This window comes from Chiroxiphia lanceolata, chromosome 18 (assembly GCF_009829145.1).
Source record: "Chiroxiphia lanceolata isolate bChiLan1 chromosome 18, bChiLan1.pri, whole genome shotgun sequence".
NCBI classification, from domain to species: Eukaryota; Metazoa; Chordata; class Aves; order Passeriformes; family Pipridae; genus Chiroxiphia; species Chiroxiphia lanceolata.
In genome coordinates, this window is record NC_045654.1 from 4,675,041 (window position 1) to 4,697,512 (window position 22,472).

The following is a 22,472-nucleotide window of genomic DNA, read 5'->3' on the forward strand; positions in this document are numbered from 1 at the left end:
AGGCCATTTCTGAGTGGAAAATGTTTTTTTTATTATAGTACCTTCCTGCATGGTAAAACTGATAATTCTGGTCAACTTGCACTGCAGGGTCTTGTTCCAGCAGAACTTAAAGATGAGAAACTCAGGTTAAATGACTTTCACAAGGACAAAACCTTACAAAAAGCGTTGAGGCCAGGGCTGAGTTTCTGCTGCACGTATATGTCTTTCCAAATTGGAAAAAAGGTCATACATCAGGAATTATTTTGTTCTAAATTAGAAGAAAACATGAAAAGCAGAGGCTGGGGAACCATATCTTATGAAACAATGCTGGAGGACAGAGAGTTCCAGCTGCCTTAATCTGAAAGTGTCCTTGTTTGAATACTTCAAGGCTATTAATAGTCCTGCAGTCGTGGAAAAGCTGGTTGGTTCTGCTCAGGAGCAGTTGCTTTTCCAGTTGTTTAGACTAGTGGAAGCTGTTTGTGTCTGTTAGTGACTGAAAGCTTTCAGGTTTTCTGAAAAAAATTTCCTGCTTAGTTTAGAGAAGTCAATAAGGTGCCCAAGAGAAGGAGGCTGCTCTTAAAAGAGTGGTTCTGCTGCTTAACAGAGGTGAATAAGAAGCTTTTAGCTCTTGTCAGGAGGGCAATCAAATGCATCAGCCTCTAGCACTACAGGGAAGGAGGGGGTTTACCTACAGGGTATTTACCAAGATGCATCAAAGATGCTCCCCCTCATGTTATTACACATCCAAGGAGAAATAAAGCGACTTCAGACACCCACTCAAGCACTAAATCCTTACAGCAGTGGTTGCTACTCAGCCTGGTAAGGAAACATCCAAGCCTTGATTCTGCTCCAAGTGTTTCCACCAGTAGTATTCCTAGACTCCTGTGTGAGAAGTGCTGCAGCTGTGCTGGGGTTATCACCCTTGAGGGAAGGAGCAGAAGAGAAGGATGTTATTCAGATTGTAAAGAAATAACCCTTTGTTTGGAGTTGGTTAGTTTTACAGGTTCTTCCAGTACACTGAATCTCACTCCTCACACTTAACCTAGACATTTAAATGCAGCAATTCCATTCTGTATCTTCAGTGAGGCCAGTTACCTTCATCAAAGCAGACTGTTCCTCCCCAGCCCTGGACTAACTGAAACTCTGAGATCAGCTCAAATCCTGGTTCCAGCTTACACACAAGAACAACATTTAAAAGTTAATCAATAAACTGACATAATGTAGTACAAGAGCAGTTGATACAGACAGCTGGTAGAATCAACTTTATTTACAGAATGTTACTGGGAAAGTGTCAAGTTAAAAAAGTATGAAAACAGTCTTACAAGGACAAGCTGGTGATTGCATGTTTTACAGGGATTGCTTTGGGAACAACCACTAGAAATATGGGTGACCCCCAGCAGCTTCCACGTTGGTGATTCAGCTTGCTATTTCCATAAACACTGTCTCTGCCGGACTGAAACAAACCCACCACAGCACTCTGCCAAGGCTTAGGATACAGACAAGTGATTTTTTTTTTTTCCTGCTGCTGGTTTTGCTTTCAGTGAGACCTAAGAAAGAGCAAGTCTGTGAGAGTTCTGGTTTTGCTTCCACCTCTTTTAAAAAAAGAGCACAATGGCCTAAGCTAGATAGAGGACATGACAGCAGTACTAGACTCAACACAAGTGAGGGAGTGAAGTGAGGAACCATGCAGAAGGATGGAGGAGAACATTTAACTGTTCAGGAAAGTGAAACAGGCTTAAAAGGAACATAGTACTTTAAAAACCAAATATACACAGTAAGATCACAAAACTACCCCATCCTCCCCCTTTCAAGCCACAGAACAAGTCTCCAAAGGCAAGTTTCACAGTAATCGCATCACTGGATGCACACGGGACTGAGGACAGTGCTTGGGACTCCCTTCCAGAAACAGCACTGAAGGCAGCACAGGATATTCCACAGCCATGACTGAGGAGTTGAAGGGTGAGGACTCAAAGGCTCCATTTTGATGACCTTTAGTAACTGGCTTGAAAGATTAAAACAAGGAAAATACTGCAGCTAAACAAGGACCAGCACCAGCCCTCCTGAAAGAGCAATGACCAGTAGGTACCTACAGACTGAAGATCTGGCTTTATCATGACTGCACCAGGTCCATCCTCAAGGCTGTTCAAAGACTAAATAAATCTCTCATTTGGTGGCAAGAGTCACACACAGGGAATCAGACCTTTGTTACACAGACAGCAAGATGTGGACTTTTACTCTGACACTTGAGCTACACTGAGTGCACAGTACGTGACAAAGATGTGAGAGGGAGACCTAGAGGAGATGAGCAGCAAGGAAAGGCAAAGCAACTTCATCCTGTTCACTCACACTTAGGATATGCAACTTTAATCTTAAAGAAAGTCCCACACGTACAATGGAGAAAGGTCCAAACCATAGGCACAACTAAAGCTCAACTGTTATCAGCTACTCTTATGTACAGCTGTATAGATTCAAAAAGGCTATTCTAGGTGTGTATGTACAAAAGATTGTTTATACACAAGTCTGTACAGAAGGGTCTATACATGTAGTTCTCTGCAGAAGGAATCTATAGCTGCTACCTCTACACTAGAGAATATCAGCACTTCATTCACATATCTTACAAAAACAAACAAAAAAAATAGACACTTCCAGGATTAAACTGGCTTTGTCTTGCATCTATATTTCTTCAGGCTTCACTATCCAAGCCATAATGGATCCTTTAGTCTTGATGCAGACATGAGACCAGGACAGGTGCCATGTGCTTTAGTCTCTCGAAAAGAAATTTTGCACAGAGTACTAAAAATAAAAGCCCCAAAAAAACAAACAAGAGGTGAAGTCCTGACTATGGACATTTTCATCCAGTCTAAAGAATCACAAGTGTTCCACCCAGTGGTCACTGATCACTGCCGGTATTCCAGTTCATCTACACTGATGACTTTGGATGGCATGGAAGGGAGAGGCTGCTGCAAGACATCTGAACCAAACCATTTTGCAAGGCCAATGGGAGAGCCACTCCTCTGGCTGGGGCGATGGTCGAGCTGTGTGTGCCCGTGAGATAATCCAGTCCGAGGCAGCACGTTCTGAGGGGTTGTTTGCACACCAGCAGGTGATCCCTGTGCTCCAGAGCCTGTGAAATGTAAAGCTATTAGAGGTGAAGTAATACCCAGCACAGATTTGCCCTTGAGCTATCACCTGGTAAGGCATGTGAGCTCAATGTGGCTTTTACTCAATCTCTGAGCCCTGGGAAATCTAGGCACCATGTGTTTATTCACATTAGCACTCCCATAAATGGCCTGACACTGCCACTTCTGGACACAGTATCATGCAGGTTTGAGCTGGAAGACCAGGATCAAATAGCATTTCCCTGGAGATGGTGGGTGGCCTCTGTCCCAGCAGGGCTGAAAGCTGCACACATGCTGCAAGAGGCAGAGCTGTCAGTGGCAACTCCTGTTCTGAAAGCAAGTGCTTCACTTGGGCTTCCTTCCGGCAGAGCCAAAGCTGCCTCACACCCACACAAGGTTAGTGATTATGAACAACTAAATCAGAGTAGTTCCTGCTAGCACAGTGCCCTCCAAGAGCCCAGCCAGCAAAGTACCTGGAGCAGGCTCCCAGTGTCCTACAGCTCCCACTGCTGGCTGTGCTCTGACCCACCTGATCGCTGTAGCTGCTGCTGCATCATCGCCAGCTGCAGAGGAGTCCCCGAGCGTGGGTTCAGGAGGTGATGGCTTGCTGTTGGTAGTGGGTAAAAAGGCTGGCCAAGCATGGGAGCAGATATTCCCTGCAAGTGAGACAGGTCCACTCCAGGAGGAAGCATACCTGTTGGATGTGAGCAAGAAAACTTCTTAGCTGATAAGCACAAGGAACTTAAAGCAAAGCAAAACATATATATATATATTCAGATGGGTTGGAATTTGTTGTCTGGTTTTACAGGTAAGTTCTCATGTAATAAACATTACTGGTAATATCAGCTTGTGCTGGTCCTAACATAAAGGTCAGTCTTAAACAGAACATGCATTAACTTAAGGGGGGAAAAGAAAAAGCATGGATTACCTGCTTGCAGCAGAGGAAGGTGCTGCGGATGGACCCCCTGTGCCAGCATTCTCTGGACCAATCCTGGGTGCAGTTGGTGAGCAGGTCGTACAAGTGGTACATGGGGAACAAGGGGTACTTGATGAACAGGACGAAGGAAAGGGCCTCCTGGTACTGGGGAGGCCATTGTAGGAGTCTTCCTACCAGCTGATTTGGGCCTGTAGTCTTGCTCTTTGGTGCAACGATTTGCTTGGGTAAGAGGTGTGGAACATGCAGAGCGTTGCAGTGCAGGTAGTTTGGTACCTAAGGTGGGCAAAGTTCCTTGATCTGCATTCTCCACAGAACTAGACAGTAGGTTATCTGTAGCTAGAATTGAATACAACTATTACAGTCCACAGCTAGAGATTGCACCTAATGAAAATTAAAGCTAATGACTGGATTTGATAGTTAAGATTCCAGATCTAGCTGAACTGTACTCATATATATTTAATAGTGAGCATCTCTTTCCTGGATGCTTCTGGCCAAATTATTTCAAAACAGTAATGAGAAGGAATATGTTCCACAGAAATCCCTTGACAGCAAGCTTAAATTAGACCAGAATCAGCACTAACTCCATCTTTAATTATTATTTTTTTATTTTTTTTTTTTAGGAATTTGGAACTAGCAGCATGGATGAGTCAGTGCCAAAGGTGACAGGAGGTACAAGGGATTCTCCCTAGACAAGATTATAATTCGGAGTTGCTCCAGAAATCTAGCCCAAAGTGGCTTTTCAGTTTAGATGTGTTTGGAGGTGAGCAGCAGCCTTCTATGTCTGCCACTGCTTAGCAAGATTTGGAACACTAAAGTACCTCAAGAAGCTACTTCCATAGACCATCCAGATCAGTTAGATAAGGCCTAAAATACCTCAGCATCAACTGCTACCAGTGGAGGTATTCCAGCTGGACTGCTAACAGGAACTGCAAGGTACCTCTGTATTACCAGCACTGAAGTACAATTATCCATTAGCCAGCCTCACTGGGTCAGGACACTGGTGTTGAGCATCTCCTTTTGATAGCCTCTTACATCAGTTTGGGTGACAAAATGCTTCCCTGATCTGCTGCACTTAAGAGCTTAATTGGTCTCAGCTTTGGCTGTTCAGTTAGCATGTCTCAAGAGAACTCTTAAGTTTTCAATTACTGGTGTAGACTAGGGAAGCATAATTGTTATTATGCTTGTTCATCAAGAAAAGGTACCAACAAACAGTTATGGTCTTAGTGTCACTGTTGCCCACAAACTGACAAACCCAACACTGCTGGAAGACTGCACTTGGAAGTGTATCTGTCCCCTCTACAGCTCTAGGCCCTCCTCTCATTATAGGTTCACTCACTTCTACACCCTCATCTCCATGAATCAGGAATGTCTAAAGGTAGCCTGGGTGTATTATGTGCTGAAGCAATTTGATTCTATTCCAAATCCCTTTTGCTTGTGATATTTTTAAAGCCATTACAATACCTTCATTTGGTCTCTGATTTTCATCTTTCACATCACTGAGTTTCATTTTCCCAGAAACTGGCTCCTCTTTGCTCTTCTCCTTGCTCTCGTACATCTTGCGAATCACCGAGGTAGGTGTGAAGGAAGGAGACAGCTGCAGAGGACACAGGGAGATGCAGTGCTTTACCCAGTGCTCATTATCCACGCCACACTATCTCACTTGTGGGTGGACACCAATTCTAGCACATCCTGTCCATTTAAAGCTCTTTTCAATCAGCTGTGGTGTGCCCATGATTTTATTTCACCTCATTTCATAGCTTTATTCTCTAGTTTAAGCACTTCTCCTTAGCTTTTGCAGAAGTCCAATACCAAACCCAGCAGCTGTTCTCAAAGTCAAATGTACTTTAACGGGCTTGAAACAAAATAGCTGAGTTGTATTTAAAGTTACAGCTGCTTCCTCTTTGCTATTGGTTCAGAACAGCAGCTCCAGGGGAGTTCCTACAGAGCTGCTTTATCTCTGTTAACTCAGGGCTGATTGAACTGCAGAGAACTATTGCCTCATTCCTGTTTTCCCCCCATTCAGAGTCCCACAGCACCTGTGGAAGTGACTCGTTTGGAATACAAACAGAAGTACTTGTTTGATTTAGATAGTCTGTGTCAGTCCTGAGCTGCAAGTACTTGATTCACTGGGAAAATTTAGATCAAAGCAACATTCTACACAGTGCTGAAGGCAGAGAGGCAGCAACTTGGCTTTGAGATTTTACTGATTTTCAAAGTGACCCTGAGGCTCCCAGGTATTATTTCAATTATTTCAACCTACACTTAGTTCAGACACTTCATACCCAAAGACCAGTATTCTCTAAAGCAGCTAATGGCTTTCAGCACCTGTCTTCTGAAAACTTAAGCACCAGCACACAAGGGTCTGAGTTTTCATAATCACCTTCATTTGGTTTCAGAAGACCAGGCCAAGGTAATGTTAACAGTTTTAGCTACGACAGTGGCCAGAAAGGCTGATTTCCAAGGAGCAGACATTCAGTTAAGCACAAAGTGTAACTCATGAACCTGAGTAACTCTATGGCCTCCCTTTCTCCCACTGATTGCCAGTGCTACAGTGCAGTTACTGCAGACACCTCTACAGCTTTCCCCACACCCCCAGTCCCTCAGGTACTGACCATGCTGGTGATGGAGGCTGCAGGGGCTGGAGAAGATGCATTCCCTCGGTGTCCTGGGGCGGGGGATTTCGTCACTCGCTGCTGCCTGTTGAGGGACAGGGAGTCAGTAAGAAGAGGCACAGAATGAAAGGCAGCACTGCCAAGAACCAGTGCAAGCCTGACCAGTGCAGATATCCAGTGAAAGACAATATTCACACTAAAAATCAATTACAAGCGTACCCCTTAAATTTTGCAGTCAGATGCTCACCTGTTCCTGTAGCCATCTCTGCTTTTGTCCATTTGTGGTTTACCAAAGCCATGCTGATAGAAGTTTGCTGCCTGTAGAGCCAAGTCATGTGGGAGTGTAAGTCCCTCTAATGCAGCTTGCTGTATCTCCAAGGGACTCATCTGAAGCAGAATTGCATAAAAAACAAATCAAAGCCTGGATTTGGTCGTGTTTTATTTAAGATATTGAAGGCTGACTGCTATAGCTGCTAATGTCTTCACAAAGTGTCTGCCAACAGCCTCTTTTATTGACAGGCAATAGAAGCTTAAAAAAAAAAAAAATCTTGTACTTGAGGTACTCTACGATGGGTCAAATTGTAATGATGTTTTGAGACTATACTAAATTAGACTGCATCCTCACACTCAGAGTAAACTTCAGCATAAATATCTGAATGCAACAGCTGAGTGTTTCCAAAGGTTAGTTCTAGACCAGACACCATAAAAAAAAAAAAAAAGATGAATCTACATTAAGCAAAAAGCTTGTCATCTGACCTGTGCTGCAACTGGGCTCATGGGCTTCCTTACACCTGGGAATGGATCACCAAGCAATTGCTGAGAACCTTGTCCAAAACCTAAAGAAGATTTAACAGCTGCATTTAAAAGAACTAACAGTTTCTTGCAATACATACAGTATATATCCTGATGTAAAACAATTCTACATGAATTAAGGATTCCCTGTGAAGACTCTCAGCTCACCCCTTAAATCCACACAGAGCTTTATCTCTTCCTTGCCACTGGGCCAGAGAGCTACAAAGGAGGCTACTGATGGTGTTTTGCAATACAAATGGCCAAACAGTCCTTGAAAATTAGACTCTTACCCAGTAGCTGGGCACGTTATCCCACAGCAGAACTCACTGTGAGCTCTGGCTGAACAACTCAACATTAGAGACGCTGACCCAGCTGCCCACCAAGAGCCAGGAAGCTTTTACAGTTCTGTAAAACATTCCTTAAAACAAACCCAAGTAATAACAACCCCTCTGCAGGCAGTCTCACCGAGGGGGGAAGATATTCTGTGGCGCAGGTAATCCGCGGAGGCGGCTCGCGTCGGGAACACGGGGGGAATGGGGGGAGAAGGGGCTCTTTGTGTCAGCAGAGAGGCTGCAGGTTCCAAACCACCCATCAGGCCACTCAAGACATTTGATGAAGCAGGTCTGGCAAGGGGTGGGCCAAGAAGTTCCTAAGAATAAGTGACGAAGAATGTTCAGATACGAGTAATTTGCACAAACAAGTCATTTTATTACACTACAGGCCACCCTATTTATAGCAAGTTAGAGACAAGAGGGACTTGTGCAACTTATACACCAATTCTGGTTTGCCCAGAATTAGGCACTTAACAGGCTTTTCATTTCCAAGTTGTAATTACAGGAAACATCAGGACGAGACACATTTCTAACTACATTGCACTAGTGACTAGTTCTCTCTTCTCTACAGAATCACTTCTCAGTACTGACCCCATAATTCCCTTAAATGTCTTCTTGTCAAATAACACTTGTTCTCCCATTGGGGATATGCTTTTAAGTATTTCCCTCCCCCAGTAAAATACCTGCAGAATATTCTTTGATAGAGGCTGGCCTGACATCTCTGGAGGTGACATTAAGTGGCTTTCAAGGCTCTGCTAAGAAAATGAAAACACTGTAAATTAGACATAGATACAATCAAACTCATTAAGAGACTATCCACATTTGTCTCAGTGACAGAAATAATTTCACCTGTTCTGTTGGAACAGTAGTTTATGCATCCAGCAAAGTGAAGGGCTGAGCTGGCTCACAGATCTTCCCTAGCTAAGAAAAATGCCTTGTGCTGGACTGTATCCAGGTAGTTCACTGTGCCTCCTTCAAGTTTGGGTCAAATACATGGATTTATATAATTGTGTAAACTGGAGATGGAACATTCAGCCAGTGGTTAACTGAAAACATGCACAAACTGAAAAATTTTTTGTATATTAGAGAAACTATTTAAGATATTCTTCTGTGCACCCAAATAGCACATCAATGCAAAGAGACAGCCAGAAATGAAAGCCTTAAGTCTGAAATCAGTCTGTAAATTCTTCACAGGGCAAATTTACATTTTTCACTATCTTTTAGTGAAGGGAGATGAGCCTAGAAGTCCTTGGGTATAGTCTGGCAGGAAAAACAAACATGTGAGACTTCCTCAGTTGTTAGAAGTATGTTATGGTGCCAGCAGTGGTTGCTGATAGCTTCTGGGGAAACAGTTTTGGCAGTTAGTGGCAGGATGAAATTTCATCCTACAATCTCGTAGCCTAAACCTTAGTATCATCTGTTGTTTAACATTAATCTTCCAGCTAACAAGCGTTTGCTTCAGTTTTATCTTAGTACAAGTCATGTTAAAAGCCAAGTTTAAAATGTTAGACTGTGCACTGACAGAGCTGTATTAAAACAAAGTCACTAAAAACATCTGAGCCCCAGGTTAAGTGTTGGCTGTACCCACACCACAAGCATTTTAACAGAGATAGCAATTATTAGACTTCTCATATAGCTTTAGAGTTCTGGGGCTTTCAGAAACTTCACTTGAAATCAATCCTGTGACTTCTGAACTGGAAAACCCTCACTTTGAATTACTTTGGCTGGGGAAAAGAGACCAAAGCATCTCTCAGTTCCCCTCCAAACAACATTCTAAATGCAAGCCTGTATTTAATATCACACTGCTCATGGATCACAGGTTATCAGAGGGGTTGTGCAAGGGGTTCCCTGATCAGAACCCAGGAGTTAATCCCCAGAGCCAGGGCTCTGCTACTCACATTGACTTTGGGCTGGGAGGGCAGGGTCCCGCTGGCCTTCATGCTGCTCACTAGTTTGTTAAACGCCGTCATGTCTCCGTCCTTCTTCATCTGTCTGGAGCCAGTGGCATTCAATGCTTCCTCCATCTGCTCAGCCATAAAGGGAGTGGCAATTTTCCCCTCCTGATCCACTTTTAGGCCTTTTAACCCAGCTTCAACTTCTTCCACTGAAAGCACGACTCCTGAATGTGCTGAGAAATACAGAAGAAATACTGGTAAACCACGATTCTGTTCTCAAGTGAGGTAACAGTTCTTGTGCAGGTGTTCAATACAAGTTGGTTGAAAACAAGAAACAGCCAAAACCTTGTTTTCTGATCCTCTTCTCAGCTGTCAAATCATGACTGACCTGTGTTTAGACTAATTCTAATATCCAAATTCAGAGAACTGACATGCACAACTACTAGCACGTGAGACTGCCCAAGAGCCAGTTTAGGTTTCAACTGCTAAGTTCTCCCTACCTTTCATTTATCCTACAAGACATGCAGTTTACAACTTTGCCTGCATTTAATAGAGAATATTAGTGTGACAACTGAATTGATTCTTTTTCAGTTAGGAAAGCTGCATTTACTCCAGGAGACCAGATGGCCTTCAATCACAGTGCAAGCCATGACAAGTTGCTTGAAGCCATCCTGAGTAGAAGGAATACATACCTGGAAAATCTAGAGACTTTGGACAATCAGTTAACACACTTCACTTGATGTGTATAAAGTTTGAAGCAGATTTTTTGCTCAGAAATTAAAGCCTCTATAGAAAGATTCCACTGGTATAAGCAGAATAAGGTACAAGTGTTATTAGCAGTATTTTTTTCCTGTGTGTGCATATATACATATATAAATACCTACTGGTGCCCAACATCAAGGCTAAACATGCCTTATGGACCAGCTAACACACATCACAAGGTATGACACCTTAAGAGAAAAGAAAAGAGACAGGAGCATGCCATGGGTTGCTGTAGCAGGATGTTGGCCCAAAGAAAAAGAGATTTACTGGAAATTTGGGCAAGAAGGTAGAGAAAAGAAACAATGATGCAGACATGCAGCATGGAACATGAGCAAATATGATGCTGGTGGACCTGAAAGCTCCACATCACTCCAAGAACTGTACAGTATTTTATGGGAATACAGAACCTGTAGCAGGTACTTCTGAGTGAATGGAAGCTTCCCCACAAACTTTTGTTCCTTCATCCTCGGTTTGTGAGGATCAAAGTTGAAAAAGTTTTTAGTAGGAAAGTCAGATTAAGCAGAACACAGAAAAGACTTGTAGCTCTATTTAAGTCAAATTAAGAAAGTTCTCCACATGTTAGCCAACACTCCCTGCTGGATGCTTAAGAACATTTGCAGTACTTGGATGTTTTCCTTCCTTGCTGCTTCACACAAATCAGAGCACTTTTTGTTCAGTCCAGTTTACATGGCAATACATGCTGCTTGCCAAAGAGAAACCAATTTGGAATTAGACCTCGAGATTTCCAAGAACACATGCATTTTGTACCCTCTGTGCATGCTATGGGCCCAAACATGCAAATCCCTAACCTGGAGGTGGCCCTTGAACATTAAAGTCAGGCCTGAACTCTGTTTAGAACAGCTGATGCTGGCAAAAGTGAATTCCAACAGACTTAGTTCCCTGGAACCCTGTGATTCCAGCCAAGATTTCTCTTATTATGCTGTGCTGTAGCTTTATGTTATTTAATTAATGCCCCAAACAGTACAAGGCCACTGTGCTTCAAGTGGTAGCAAGTCTTGGCAAGTTCAAGTTTACAGTATGCACTTAAAAAAAAAAAAAAAATCACATCCTCAAGCCATTGTTCAGCTTCTTAGACACTGACACTTAATGGATCAACATGATTACAGATGCTTCCAAGGATGACTTACACTGTCAGTGTTTGGTAAAGCCAGAGGTTAAATGCCACAGTTTCAGAGCTGACATTACCAGTCTCCAGTATGAGAAACTTATGCAAATGCCATACACAAAGCTGGAAACTCAGATCAGGGCTTGCATCATCCTATGATTGTTACTGGCCAGTAAAGCAGTCTGATAATGCTGGTGTCATCCTGGGATAGGATGAAAAGAATCAAGGATGGTATGGACACAGAGCTGTTGAATACTGGGTTTCAGTAAATCTATAATACTGCCTACTCCTGGATTTGGCAGGTGAGGTTTCCAGAACACCAAGCCTCTTGCTGTGAGACACTGCAGCACAAGAACTTGACAATAGCTGAAGAGGCACTTACTGCTCTCTCTAAGCTTTTCCTTGTTGGCTGAAAGACTTGAGAGAAGAGGTTTTAAGTCCACTTTGGCTTTCTGTAGCATTTCTAGGATGTCCACTTTGTTTTCAGAGTGGTCTTCCAATGGAATGGGAGCAAAGTAGTTTCCAGAGTTCTGGCCAGGGGAGAGAATGGCTTGTTCTAGACCTGAAACAGCAAAACCAGGAGCACTGCGACATCAGTTCACCAACCCAACGGCTCAAGATGAACATACACTGGTAACCAACCTCAACATGTCACTGAAAAGTTATGGCTCACACCCCTTGCCTGGAAAGTCATCAGGAAGCATTGACAAGAACATTTATAAAAAGAGAACTTACAGCTGCTTTACTGTAAGAGCTTCCAAAAGAATGTCAAGTGCTTAAACTGCAGGAGAATTCACTGTCCTGAAGCTTTATCTGCCATGTTCTTATGGAATGAGTAAGAAAGAATGTGAAAGGAGGCTCCCTGAGCCTGCACTGTCCTAGAGCCTTACCTGCCAGCCTCTCCAGCTCCTCATGGGGGGTGGATCTCAAGCTGCTTGACCGACTTCCAGAATGACTGGGATTAGAAAACCACCTGCTGAACCTGCTGGCAGACACTGTACCTTCCCCCAGCACATCCTCTATCAGCTGGTTATGGGAGGAAAAACAAAGGGAAAAAAAAAAAATCTTAACAGAAGCAAGGTCAGAAACATCTCTGAAAAGCTTTACTGTGCAACCAGGATTCTTCTGCTGCAGACAACCAGATGCTGCTCTCAGAGTTTCAAAGCTTTGAACTGCTTTTTTCCTTCCAAAACGGCACCATTTGTATATTCAGTTAAAATAACCCAGCGTACATCTCTTATTGACAGCAAATGTTTGCTCAGAGTAAAACTGTAACTGAAACAGCACAGAGCCCCCAAAGACCATTAAATACAACATTCTAAAGTGGAAGTGTAAAAAAAAAAAAACCAACAACCCAACAAGTATTTAAAAAAACAGTGCATTATAAAATGTAATTCAAACTAAATGTTTTTATATCTTGCAAGATTAAAGCAGTTAAAGCCTGGTCAATAGGCACAGATGAGTTTCAACATGCAGCATGTTTACTTTTAGACACAAGAAGAGCAGCTTCCTCCTATCAGAGAACTTGTTTTGTCTGAAACAAGTGTCCCAGCACAGTTTACAACAGCAAAAGCAAGACAGTATTGATCCCCTTGGTTTTGATTGTTTGACTCCAACACATTAGAAGAATTAAGACAAGTAATGTACAAACCTATAGTAACACTTGTCACAGACATATCACCATCACAAAGAAACTCACTTTTTTTACAAATTATAACATCTGCCCATCTGTCTCATCAGCAGCTATTTTGACTTGGGAATTCCCTGCTTTTGAAAGGAGTCACCATCTTGCAGGTATGCTGAAAATCAGATTGTCAAGTCTAAAGACACATCATCTATATATTCTACAGGGAGAACAAACTCTCCTCCAGTATACTTGTCAAGTTACTGCCACCATATGATGAATCTTTGCTGACACAAACCCTTTCAGACATTACTGGTATTGGTAACAGTGCAGCCAGGTCTCCCAGACAGTATTCACCTGGGGTCTCCAGGCTCACTGCCTTCCAGGAAGCCTCTCCAGAAGATCTGTTTGCTGCAATTCCCAGACTTATACGGAAAAGGTTGTTCTCAACTACACTAAATTTGTACAGTGAATCTTCTCTGAAGATATCTTAAATACTTCCAAAGAAGATCCATTCAGGATGACAATTTTGAGTCTTCAAGTAGTGATCAAAAGAAAGGAAAGATAGTCAGCTAGTTTGCCTCAAACACTTTCTTTGGAGGTGGATCCACTCCCAGCAATAACACTCTGGCAGTGACATCCTAACACTCCAAAGCTACATCTCTGCAAATTCATTGTAGATTTACACACTGCACAAAGCAACTTTCACAAAGCAACAGGTTTTAGCTTTCACAGAACGCAGCAGAAGCAGCAAAAATGCTTCTCATTAATACAGCCAGTCTTAAAAACCAGAAAACTCACCGAAGCCAGGCCAGGAACACTTTTATCCAAGTTAAAGAACTCATTGAAGTCAAACTCTCCTGGAGCTGGTTCTTGTAAAGCAGCTTCTCTAGGAACTTCTTGGTCTGCTGGAGTTTCATTGGCAAGGACAGTCTGCACTTCATCCTCTTCTACCACTCCACCATTGCATTCTATCCCTTAAAAAGAAAACCAAGTGGCTGCTGAATCACTGAACTCAACTATTTCCTGTGGGAACAGTGCCCAACAGCCAGTGCATTTGCCCAGGGATTAGAAGCACAGGACCAAAGTACCCCACCCCCTGTGGTATCTCATCAGTTATACTGTGCTGGCTGCCTTCTGCTGCACACCACACCCCCTAGCACAGAGCTCCCAGGCTGTTATGTAGACTATCCAGCTCAAGAAAATAAGAATTGCCTTTGAACTGTGCATTAACAACTGCCCCCTGCTCAACCCAGGGAGCACACACACATCAGATGTGCTGCCACACCAAGCACACACAGCTGCTGCTGGTTTTCCATCAAGAATCCTCTGGAAGCTCCTGCCTTCTTGACTCAGGTTCTTAATGTTATAAGCACGTGACAAATATTGCTCCTCCACCAGGAGCAAGGCACCTCTTGCTTTAAAGACTTCTCAACAAGCTGGTACAGGTGCTGCAAAAAAGCTGTGACATGACCAGAAACCTCCTGTGCTTGGAAACAGCACTACAGTTCAGTGACACCCCAGGTGTAGCTGTTTATTCACTCATGTTGTCCACCTGCAGAATTTCTAGCACTAAAAAGTCATCTTCCCTCTTGCCATACTGCAGCTTCTTCAGTGGTAGTAATCACTGCAGACTTGAAGTCCAATGAATGCACACAAATTCGAGTCTCCATATTCAGTTCACAGCCACATTCCTGGCAGCTGTATGCCCAAATCCGTGTTGCTAATGTTAGTATTACTATAAGGAAAAAATGTTTCAAGTTCCTCAGAGCATTAGCTTAATTTAAACCAAGGCTTTAGCACCCAGCAAGATATAGAAGAGAACAAAACCTTTTTAATAACTTATCAACTCCTGCTATTATTCAACATCCATACAAGGTTTTTTCCCCAGCCTCTCAACCCTGCCTTTGTTTGGAAAAAAATTAGTATTTTACCATCTAATTCATCTTTTAGGTTGTAAATACCTTTACAATGCCCTCTGTATCCAGGAACATGCCACAGTGGCAGACAAAGCCCTGGTGAATGTCCATTACCTTCTTTCAGGGAGGCCGTGCGTCGCCTTGTGCGTTTTCTCCCTTTGTGATCTTCCTCCAAAATTTTATCATCAAAGCCTGTGAGCTCAATGGTTTCAGACTGACTTGTAGGACCAGCAGAGAACCACTCAGGCTCCTCTTCAGTGTAAGAGTCATTCCTCCTTCGCTCCCCAAAGACACGTTTGCTGTCACCAAACTCCCTCTGAAGTGGGATATTAACAATGTTAACCATAAAATGCTGTTTCATAAGATTCCTCCTTCACTTCCAAAGCAAATGACCATTTTTGAGGGTTTTTTTAAGGTTTATACACACTCCCTGTATGCTCAGTAAACTTTTAAATTTTAAACTTCACAGCCAAATTTATGCTTCATTGCACCACAGGCTATTGATCCACAGGTGCCTTTATAAACTCAGATCCTAACATGTAGGTTAGTGGTCCTTTCTTCTTAAAAGCAGAAAATATTCAAAAAAAGCCTGAAAGCACAGAAAGCTTCTATTTGCTGAGGTTAAAAACAGTACTCACTGACAACTGCTAGGTTAAGAACTACAAATGAACTATGACACTTTTGAGTATCTTGCTGATAAGACAACCACAGGCAAGGTTTGTAAGATAAACAGTATTAGATGCATCCCAGTTGAGCTATCTGAAGGGATATAACTAAGTTTTTGAAGCACCAAGTGCTCCCCCTTTACACCATAAAGGTGATTTTAAAGAAGAAATGGCCTCCTGTCACAGGACACTGAACTGCTGCGTGCACTCATCTGCCCCCGGTGCTTTCAGTGCAAAGTGCCCCAAAACTCAGATTTAACAAGCCAACAGGAACAGAAAGCACAAACCCTGAAGCGTTTGTCCTTGTAGTCCCTGTCACGGTCTCGGTCTCTTCCATCCCTGGAATCCCCACCCCGATGGTCTTTGTCAAAGTTCCGGGAGGAGATGATTCTCCCACTGCCGATCCTGCGGCCCCCGATCACCCGGACCCCGTCACTGTCCTTTTCCAGGGGGCTCCCCGCCCGCCGGGAGCTCACGGAGGCAGTCACGTGACAGCCACCCCCAAAGCTTCGCCTCTGGGGACTCAAGACCACATCCAAGTCATCTTCTTTCACTCGCTCCCGTGGGTCTGCAAGTCAAAGACCACACAAAAAGCAGTACATTTAAAGTGCTAGCAAAGACAAGGGAGTTGTCTGTTCCACAGCCTTGCTGCTATCCCAGGGCTTTTCGAAGGACAACACTGATGGTTTATTTTGGGAAGCTAACCTAGCTGAGATCACAGGACAAGCACACAAAGAATTTACAGCTGGATATTGAGGAATCACTGTGGTCTCCTCAGAAGTACCTGCTTTCCCACTATAGATCTTCTAAGTACTCATCCTTGAGCTGTAGGGAAATAGTGCCCTGCACTTGCACTACCTCCTATATGGCAATAGTGGGATATCCAACTGCTGCCCAGGTTTGTTCTTAGCTAAGTTACCAGAAAACCAACTACAGTCTAGTTACAGCAACCAAGACTTCCCTGACACTTATTCTATGAAGTCAATCAATTTTCAGAAATATTTTATAGAGTCTTCTTTGTGTTACCCCAAAGGAAAGGTTTTGCCAACAGCCCAGGTTCAGTTGGGATCTCGTGCTGTAAGAACACTCACCCACTATCCTACGCATAAGAGAAGTCCGATCTGAATCCAAATCTTTTTTAAAGCTTTCCACTGGTGAAGTTCTTCCTGAAGTCGGATATAAAGATGCATGCCACTTCTCTGGATCCCAGACACCATCACTGTGGAAACAGAATTGCAGGGTTGTTTGCTACCCTGTAGTCTAATACATAATTCATGGTGCTGCTGCTGCTGCAAACCCAGAATTTGCTGGTCAGCAACTTGTTCAAGTGAAACATCTTTCACACCCAACTTCTCAATCTTTGCCTTACTCTGGTTTACTACCTCACACATGGTATTTGGATCCCTCCTGTAACAGTGAGGAAGTATAATACCCACCAACAGGTTATAAAGGCTAGTTATTGGTGAAGTTTATCTGGTACACTGAAAAACAGCTCAAGAAGATCATATGCTGCTGCTCTTAAGCATTCAGATAAATTTATTTCCTTCTCACACTTACTACTACAATAAATTAACCTGAATAGTAAACAAACTGCTGCTTAGCAAACCTAAAAACACAACCAAGAACACTCACCTTCATTTTTAAATGAAGTAATCATGGGAGAGTAATCCACCAAGCAAGGCAGCTCGTTACAACCTGACCCAGTCTGTGCTACACAGCCATCTATACTGTAGGTAGTTTTTCCTGCAAGTCTATCAGACTCATGTTGTGTGAAGCTATAACATGAGATCCAGCAGAAAGTAATCATTGTTCAAAGCACAAAAGCCCTGGCCAGAGCACTGAACCTTTTCTAGTGGATTAGTACTTCTGAAAACTGTCATACACTGAACTCTGTAGCACCTACATCTCCCATCAACATAAGAGCACTTCTTAGCTAAGAATTTCTTGCAATTTAAACTTTTATTTTGGGAGAAGTATATGTAGCCTTTGTATAATTAAGAAAATACCTGTCATATTTTTCAGAAAGACAAGAAGGTCTTTTCTTAGAGTAGGGACGCTCTTTAATATCAAGCAGTTCCTCCTAGAAAAAGAAATAAATCAAGACATTAGTTTCAGTTCTCATCCAGACAAAATTTAAGTGACTCAAACTGTCTATTCCAGACTGCCTGTTCAAGGCAGTGTTGCAACTGGACAACCCCAGTTTCACAATATGTTGTTTCATATTCTGTGAATTAATGCAGTGAAAGCTTCTGTTTCAGTTCTCTTTCAGTGGTCACTGACCAAACACTTATTTGGAGCACTGATCCTTACTAGGTCAGGTTCAGTCCTTGGGAACACTCCCAGGCTGTTCACACCATATATGTTTACATATTCACTTCCCTGGACAGCTCAGCTTATAAGCAAGACAGGCATCACAGACACTGGAGCTGCTGAGTTCTCAAGGAGGAATCAAAATTGCTGTGTTTAATGTTCAGCAGGTAAAAAAGCATTGCCACAATACCAGTTAACTGGAAATTCCAGACAAACTTGCCATTTCTGACCATCACCAACTCCAAGATTACCAGAATGTATCTTATACAATTACCCATTCCACCCAACACCAAATCAATGCTGAAAGATGACTTGTTTCCCCACTTTGTACCAGTTTTCAAACAGTCTTTGGTTTACCACGGCACACCCTGAGTCAGTCATTTGACTGGCAATCAATCCAGAGTTTGCTACACTTGAAAAGCATTATTATTGATGTGATCATCAGTGCTTTAAATCATCAGTAACTTGGCTGCAATCAAGATCCACATTTCTAATTAGACTTGCTCCTTCTCTCTAGGTTAGCTTCCCTCAATCTGCCTTCCCTCCCAACTGTACTGAACTGATTCACAATTGTGCAGAAATCAGTAGCAGCTGGAAGGATAAAGAAATCCTAAGCAGACACATCAGCCAAACCGAAGGAAATCTCTTTACCTTTTCCCCCCAAGAATATAACATCCTCTAGAGCTTTTACATCATTATCCCCATGTGATTAAAATCAGTTCATTAACTATGTGGGCTTGATACTTGAAAGTTTCCAGATGGCAGTTTGGTAGCTGGATAAAACCTACATATACACATTCAAGCATCATCCTGTACCAGCCTTCAGCAAAAAGAGCTCCATTAAAGGGAGGAACACTGCCCTCCCTGCCCACAAGCTTCCCAAAATAAACCTCAATCTGTGAGTAACATCAGTGCTGTAATACTATCACAGCCTGGTGCAGATACTACGAGTATTAACAGCCCTGTCCATCACCACATCGGGAATGGGCTGTTCCTCTGGCCACGAGAGGGAGTCCACAGGCTCTCAATCACATCCTATCACAATCCTTCATTCAAGTGAGGAAAATTTGAATTCTTTCTTGGCTTTTGCTCATTAGCTGTGCACTCGTGGAGCAATAGCTTCCCACGAGCTAGAAAAGACAAGGCTTGGACTACCCAGAGTAGTGTGGCAGTCCACTCCTGGAACAGAGGAGATGAATGCTGGCACTTCCAGAGTGTGGTGTTGGTGGGTTCTTGTTTAATTCACACACTAGTACGTTTAAGTAGGTGGGTGAAAAGTATGTTTAATTGTTAGTAAACAGTTTTAATCAAGCATCTGAGAACTACTCACAGTAGGAGCCAATTGTTTTCCTACTGGCAGTAAGTGAATATAAAACACTAAAGGAAATCAGTCCCCTTTCCAAATCAGCAGCACATATCCCAAAACAGTGTTCCCTCAATCCCTAATTAGTAGGAAACTGGAACATCTGAAAATGCCTTACAATACTGATTACATGAGCACCTTAAATCAGCTATATTTAACCTGTTACACGTAAAAGAACCATAATATGAGGAAAGATATTTCAACACAGACTGATTTCTGGTATTTCTTGATTTAGACTCCTTGGAAACCAACAGGTAAACAAGACTAGACACCTTCTGGCACTAGTTCTGCAACTTTATCCTGATCAGAAACTATAGGTACTGAATTAACAAAACTGATGCTAAAAATACATTGGTTTCAGTGCACACTCACCACTAGCACCAGCTGAATGCTGCCCAAAAAGCAGGATTTGAAGCTATATTCAGTTACTACTCTTGAGAGGAACTGGGCAGGACAGAACAGGTACAGATACCACTTTTTCAACAGGGAAAGTTTAAAAACAACTCCTCTCCTTCACTTAAACTGAATAGCAAGGCCTGAACAAAAGTATACTTTACATCCTCGAAGGTTAAGTGCCCATCTTCTCTAAGAAGTTACAGAATCAGAAAGCCATGCCATTCTCATGAAGTTTTGCCAGTTCTGAAGTACGTGGTTTATTGTTGATGTCTAGTTAAAATAAGCCAGAGCTCCACTATCTCAACAGAACAGGGCCACAATGATAAATTTTTTTTTCTTTTAAAAAACAACCTACCAGGAAACCAACAGCTCTGAATTCCTCAAGTAAGATAACAGTTAGCAACAGTAAACTGTCTCACCCTGTTCCACACTTCAGGTCATTTGCTGTAAAGTATCTTAACAGATTTCCACAAAGCAATGACCACCTGTTCCCACAGCTTGCAGCCATAGGAAAACCAGCCCCCATTACAGACTCTTTCCAAAGGCAGTTTTCAACAGTGGTACCAGAACCCCAAACAAGATTTGAGCCCTAAACACAGCACATCAAACTCACGCAGTACTGAAGTAATCTTTAACTGCAAGTTATTTAGTCACTGTTCTTCCGCTCACACACATATTTAGGTACCATAGTTAAACAAAAGCACCTGTGTTCAAGTTTTAACACTAAGCATCCGTTGGAGTCATAACTGCTTAAGCTTCCAGTGGCCAAAAATGAGCAATTCTAAGGTTACAGAAGGCATCCAGTAAATATGTTAGAGCCCCTGATAAGATCTTGTGTGCTACACCTTCCTAGGAAGTGGCACCTACTGCAAGGAAACATTTTGGTCAACCTCTTAAAGGAACTCTGCTGAAAGCAGAACTAGAACTGTGAAGTGCAAGTGCTCGAGAGAGCTGGTAGAACAACATACTTCAGTCTCTACCATTACCTCAGCACATGCTGTGGGGTGCCCAGATATTAAAATGAGGTGGTGGGAATCAAGAAGTATCTCGAGGACAAGATTGCACAGCGACATCACATTCAACAAGCTGCTCGTTTTACACCACCCTGCAAATCCTAATCCAGGCAAAGGCTTTTCAGCTTTCACCTCACTGTTTCCCCTTACAGAGCCTCCACCTCCCACTCTACTTCTGTGGCCCAGAGCTCCACACACAACTCAGAGAGGAAAGGGGAGCTGACCTTAGTGTAACGATGCGGGTATTTGGTTGGGATTCTGTTCAGCTCCAGGAAAGCATCGCCATTTTCCGTTTCTGTTACACCTCCTCTTTTATCCATGGTTACTTCAAAGCCTTTGACCACGGAGCTAATTAAAACAAAACCAAGCCGTCAGATTTCGACCCCTGCGGTTCTGGAGGGAGCGTTTTCCCTCCAGCCTGAGCCAGTTCGGCTCTCGGGTACCGCAGGGAAGCGCCGGGTTCCCCAAGAGCGCCCGTTCCCGGCCGGTACCGCCCCCCGCCCCGACCCGGCGGCTCCGGCTGGAGGGTCCGACCCGCTCCCGCAGCCCAGCCTGGGAGTTTCAACACCGCAAACCCCGCTCCGGGGGCACGGCCGGGCCGCGGGGCCGCCGGACCCGCCTCCCCACCCACCTCCCGGGCCCCGCCGGGCTCGGGCTCCGCTTGCCCCGCGGCGCGGGGGCAGCGCGGCCCAGGCGCCGTCCCGAGGCACGGGAACCGCGCGGGAGTTGGGCGGCGGCGGCAGCGGGGCAGGTGACTCAGCGGATCCCCGCCCGCCCGCCCGCACTCACCGGCGGGCGTCCCGCGCCGCTCCGCTCCAGGCCTCACCGCCGCCCGCGGCGCTTCCTGCTCCGGCCGCCGGCCCTGCTCCGCCGCCCGCCCGCCCGGTCCCCGCTGAGGGGCCGCGCGCGCCGCGGGCCGGCCCCGACGCCCCCCCCGCACAGCCCCGGCCCCCGCGTACCCCGCGCGCCGCTCCCGCTCCGCCCGGCGCCGCCTCCGCTCAGCCGCCGTAGCCGGGGCCTCGCGCCACCCGCCCCGCACCCATTTAACGCCCCGCGCGCAGGCGCGGCGCGCGCGCGCGGCCCGGGGGCTCCCCCGCCCGGCGCCTGAGAGGGGAGCGGGCGGGGAGGGCCGCGGCCCCCACGGGGAGCCCCCGCCGCGGGCCGCCCGCGGCACCGGCGTCTCACCTCGCGAGCGGCGCGGCGGGTGAGGAGTGGCGCGGGGCGCGGCGAGGGCCCGCAGGCAGTCTGGGCGGGCAGCCCTGCGGGGTGGGCGGCCGGCGGGGCGCGGGGAGAGCCATGTGCGGAGCGGCGGCACCGGACGGGCCCCGATCCTGTCCCGGTGCCTGTCCCCGATCCCGTCCCGGTGCCTGTCCCCGATCCCGTCCCGGTGCCTGTCCCCGATCCCGTCCCGGTCCCACTCAGGAGCGCGGGAAGCGGCGGGGCGCGCGCGGCCCCTCACGGCGATGGCGGGCGGGCGGTGACAGCGCGCTCGGCGGGCGCTCCCCTCTCTCCGCGCGGGCTCGGGGTGTTCCCCGGCACTGCCCTGGAGTCCCGCCGTGCCCGCGGGTGACAGGACCGGCCTGGCCGAGCCCGCACTGCTGCCCAGCCCGCCCCGGCCCCCCGCGCCA

At 45.0% G+C, this 22,472-nt stretch overlaps 2 protein-coding genes across 11 annotated transcripts in view; one reads left to right on the forward strand and one right to left on the reverse strand.

Moving 5' to 3' along the window:
* Nucleotides 1–1,214: 1,214 nt before the first annotated feature.
* EIF4ENIF1 (eukaryotic translation initiation factor 4E nuclear import factor 1) lies at nt 1,215–22,047 on the reverse strand. Of its 10 annotated transcripts, none has more exons than XM_032705737.1 (19): nt 22,030–22,047; nt 21,069–21,192; nt 17,769–17,842; nt 16,858–16,981; nt 16,050–16,334; nt 15,212–15,413; nt 13,980–14,155; nt 12,445–12,580; nt 11,937–12,116; nt 9,670–9,899; nt 8,455–8,526; nt 7,905–8,088; nt 7,404–7,483; nt 6,895–7,034; nt 6,648–6,732; nt 5,497–5,629; nt 4,027–4,371; nt 3,628–3,792; nt 1,215–3,103 (listed from the first exon to the last, which is right to left on the reverse strand). In XM_032705737.1, the coding sequence occupies exons 2-19, from the start codon at nt 21,162–21,164 to the stop codon at nt 2,877–2,879; spliced, it is 2,934 nt and encodes a 977-aa protein (XP_032561628.1). In that variant the 5' UTR covers nt 21,165–21,192; nt 22,030–22,047; the 3' UTR covers nt 1,215–2,876. The 10 variants fall into 10 exon arrangements, with proteins under 10 accessions (XP_032561628.1, XP_032561631.1, XP_032561633.1 ...); XM_032705740.1 differs by having other exon boundaries at nt 13,980–14,149; nt 16,050–16,330; nt 16,854–16,981; XM_032705742.1 differs by having other exon boundaries at nt 4,027–4,308; nt 8,455–8,523; nt 16,050–16,330; nt 16,854–16,981.
* The window catches only part of SFI1 (SFI1 centrin binding protein), a 30,046-nt gene continuing 29,548 nt past the window's right edge, over nt 21,975–22,472 (forward strand). The window contains exon 1 of the mRNA XM_032705730.1: nt 21,975–22,048. The gene's annotated coding sequence lies outside the window, so the exon portion shown is untranslated. The remainder of the gene's footprint in view (nt 22,049–22,472) is intronic.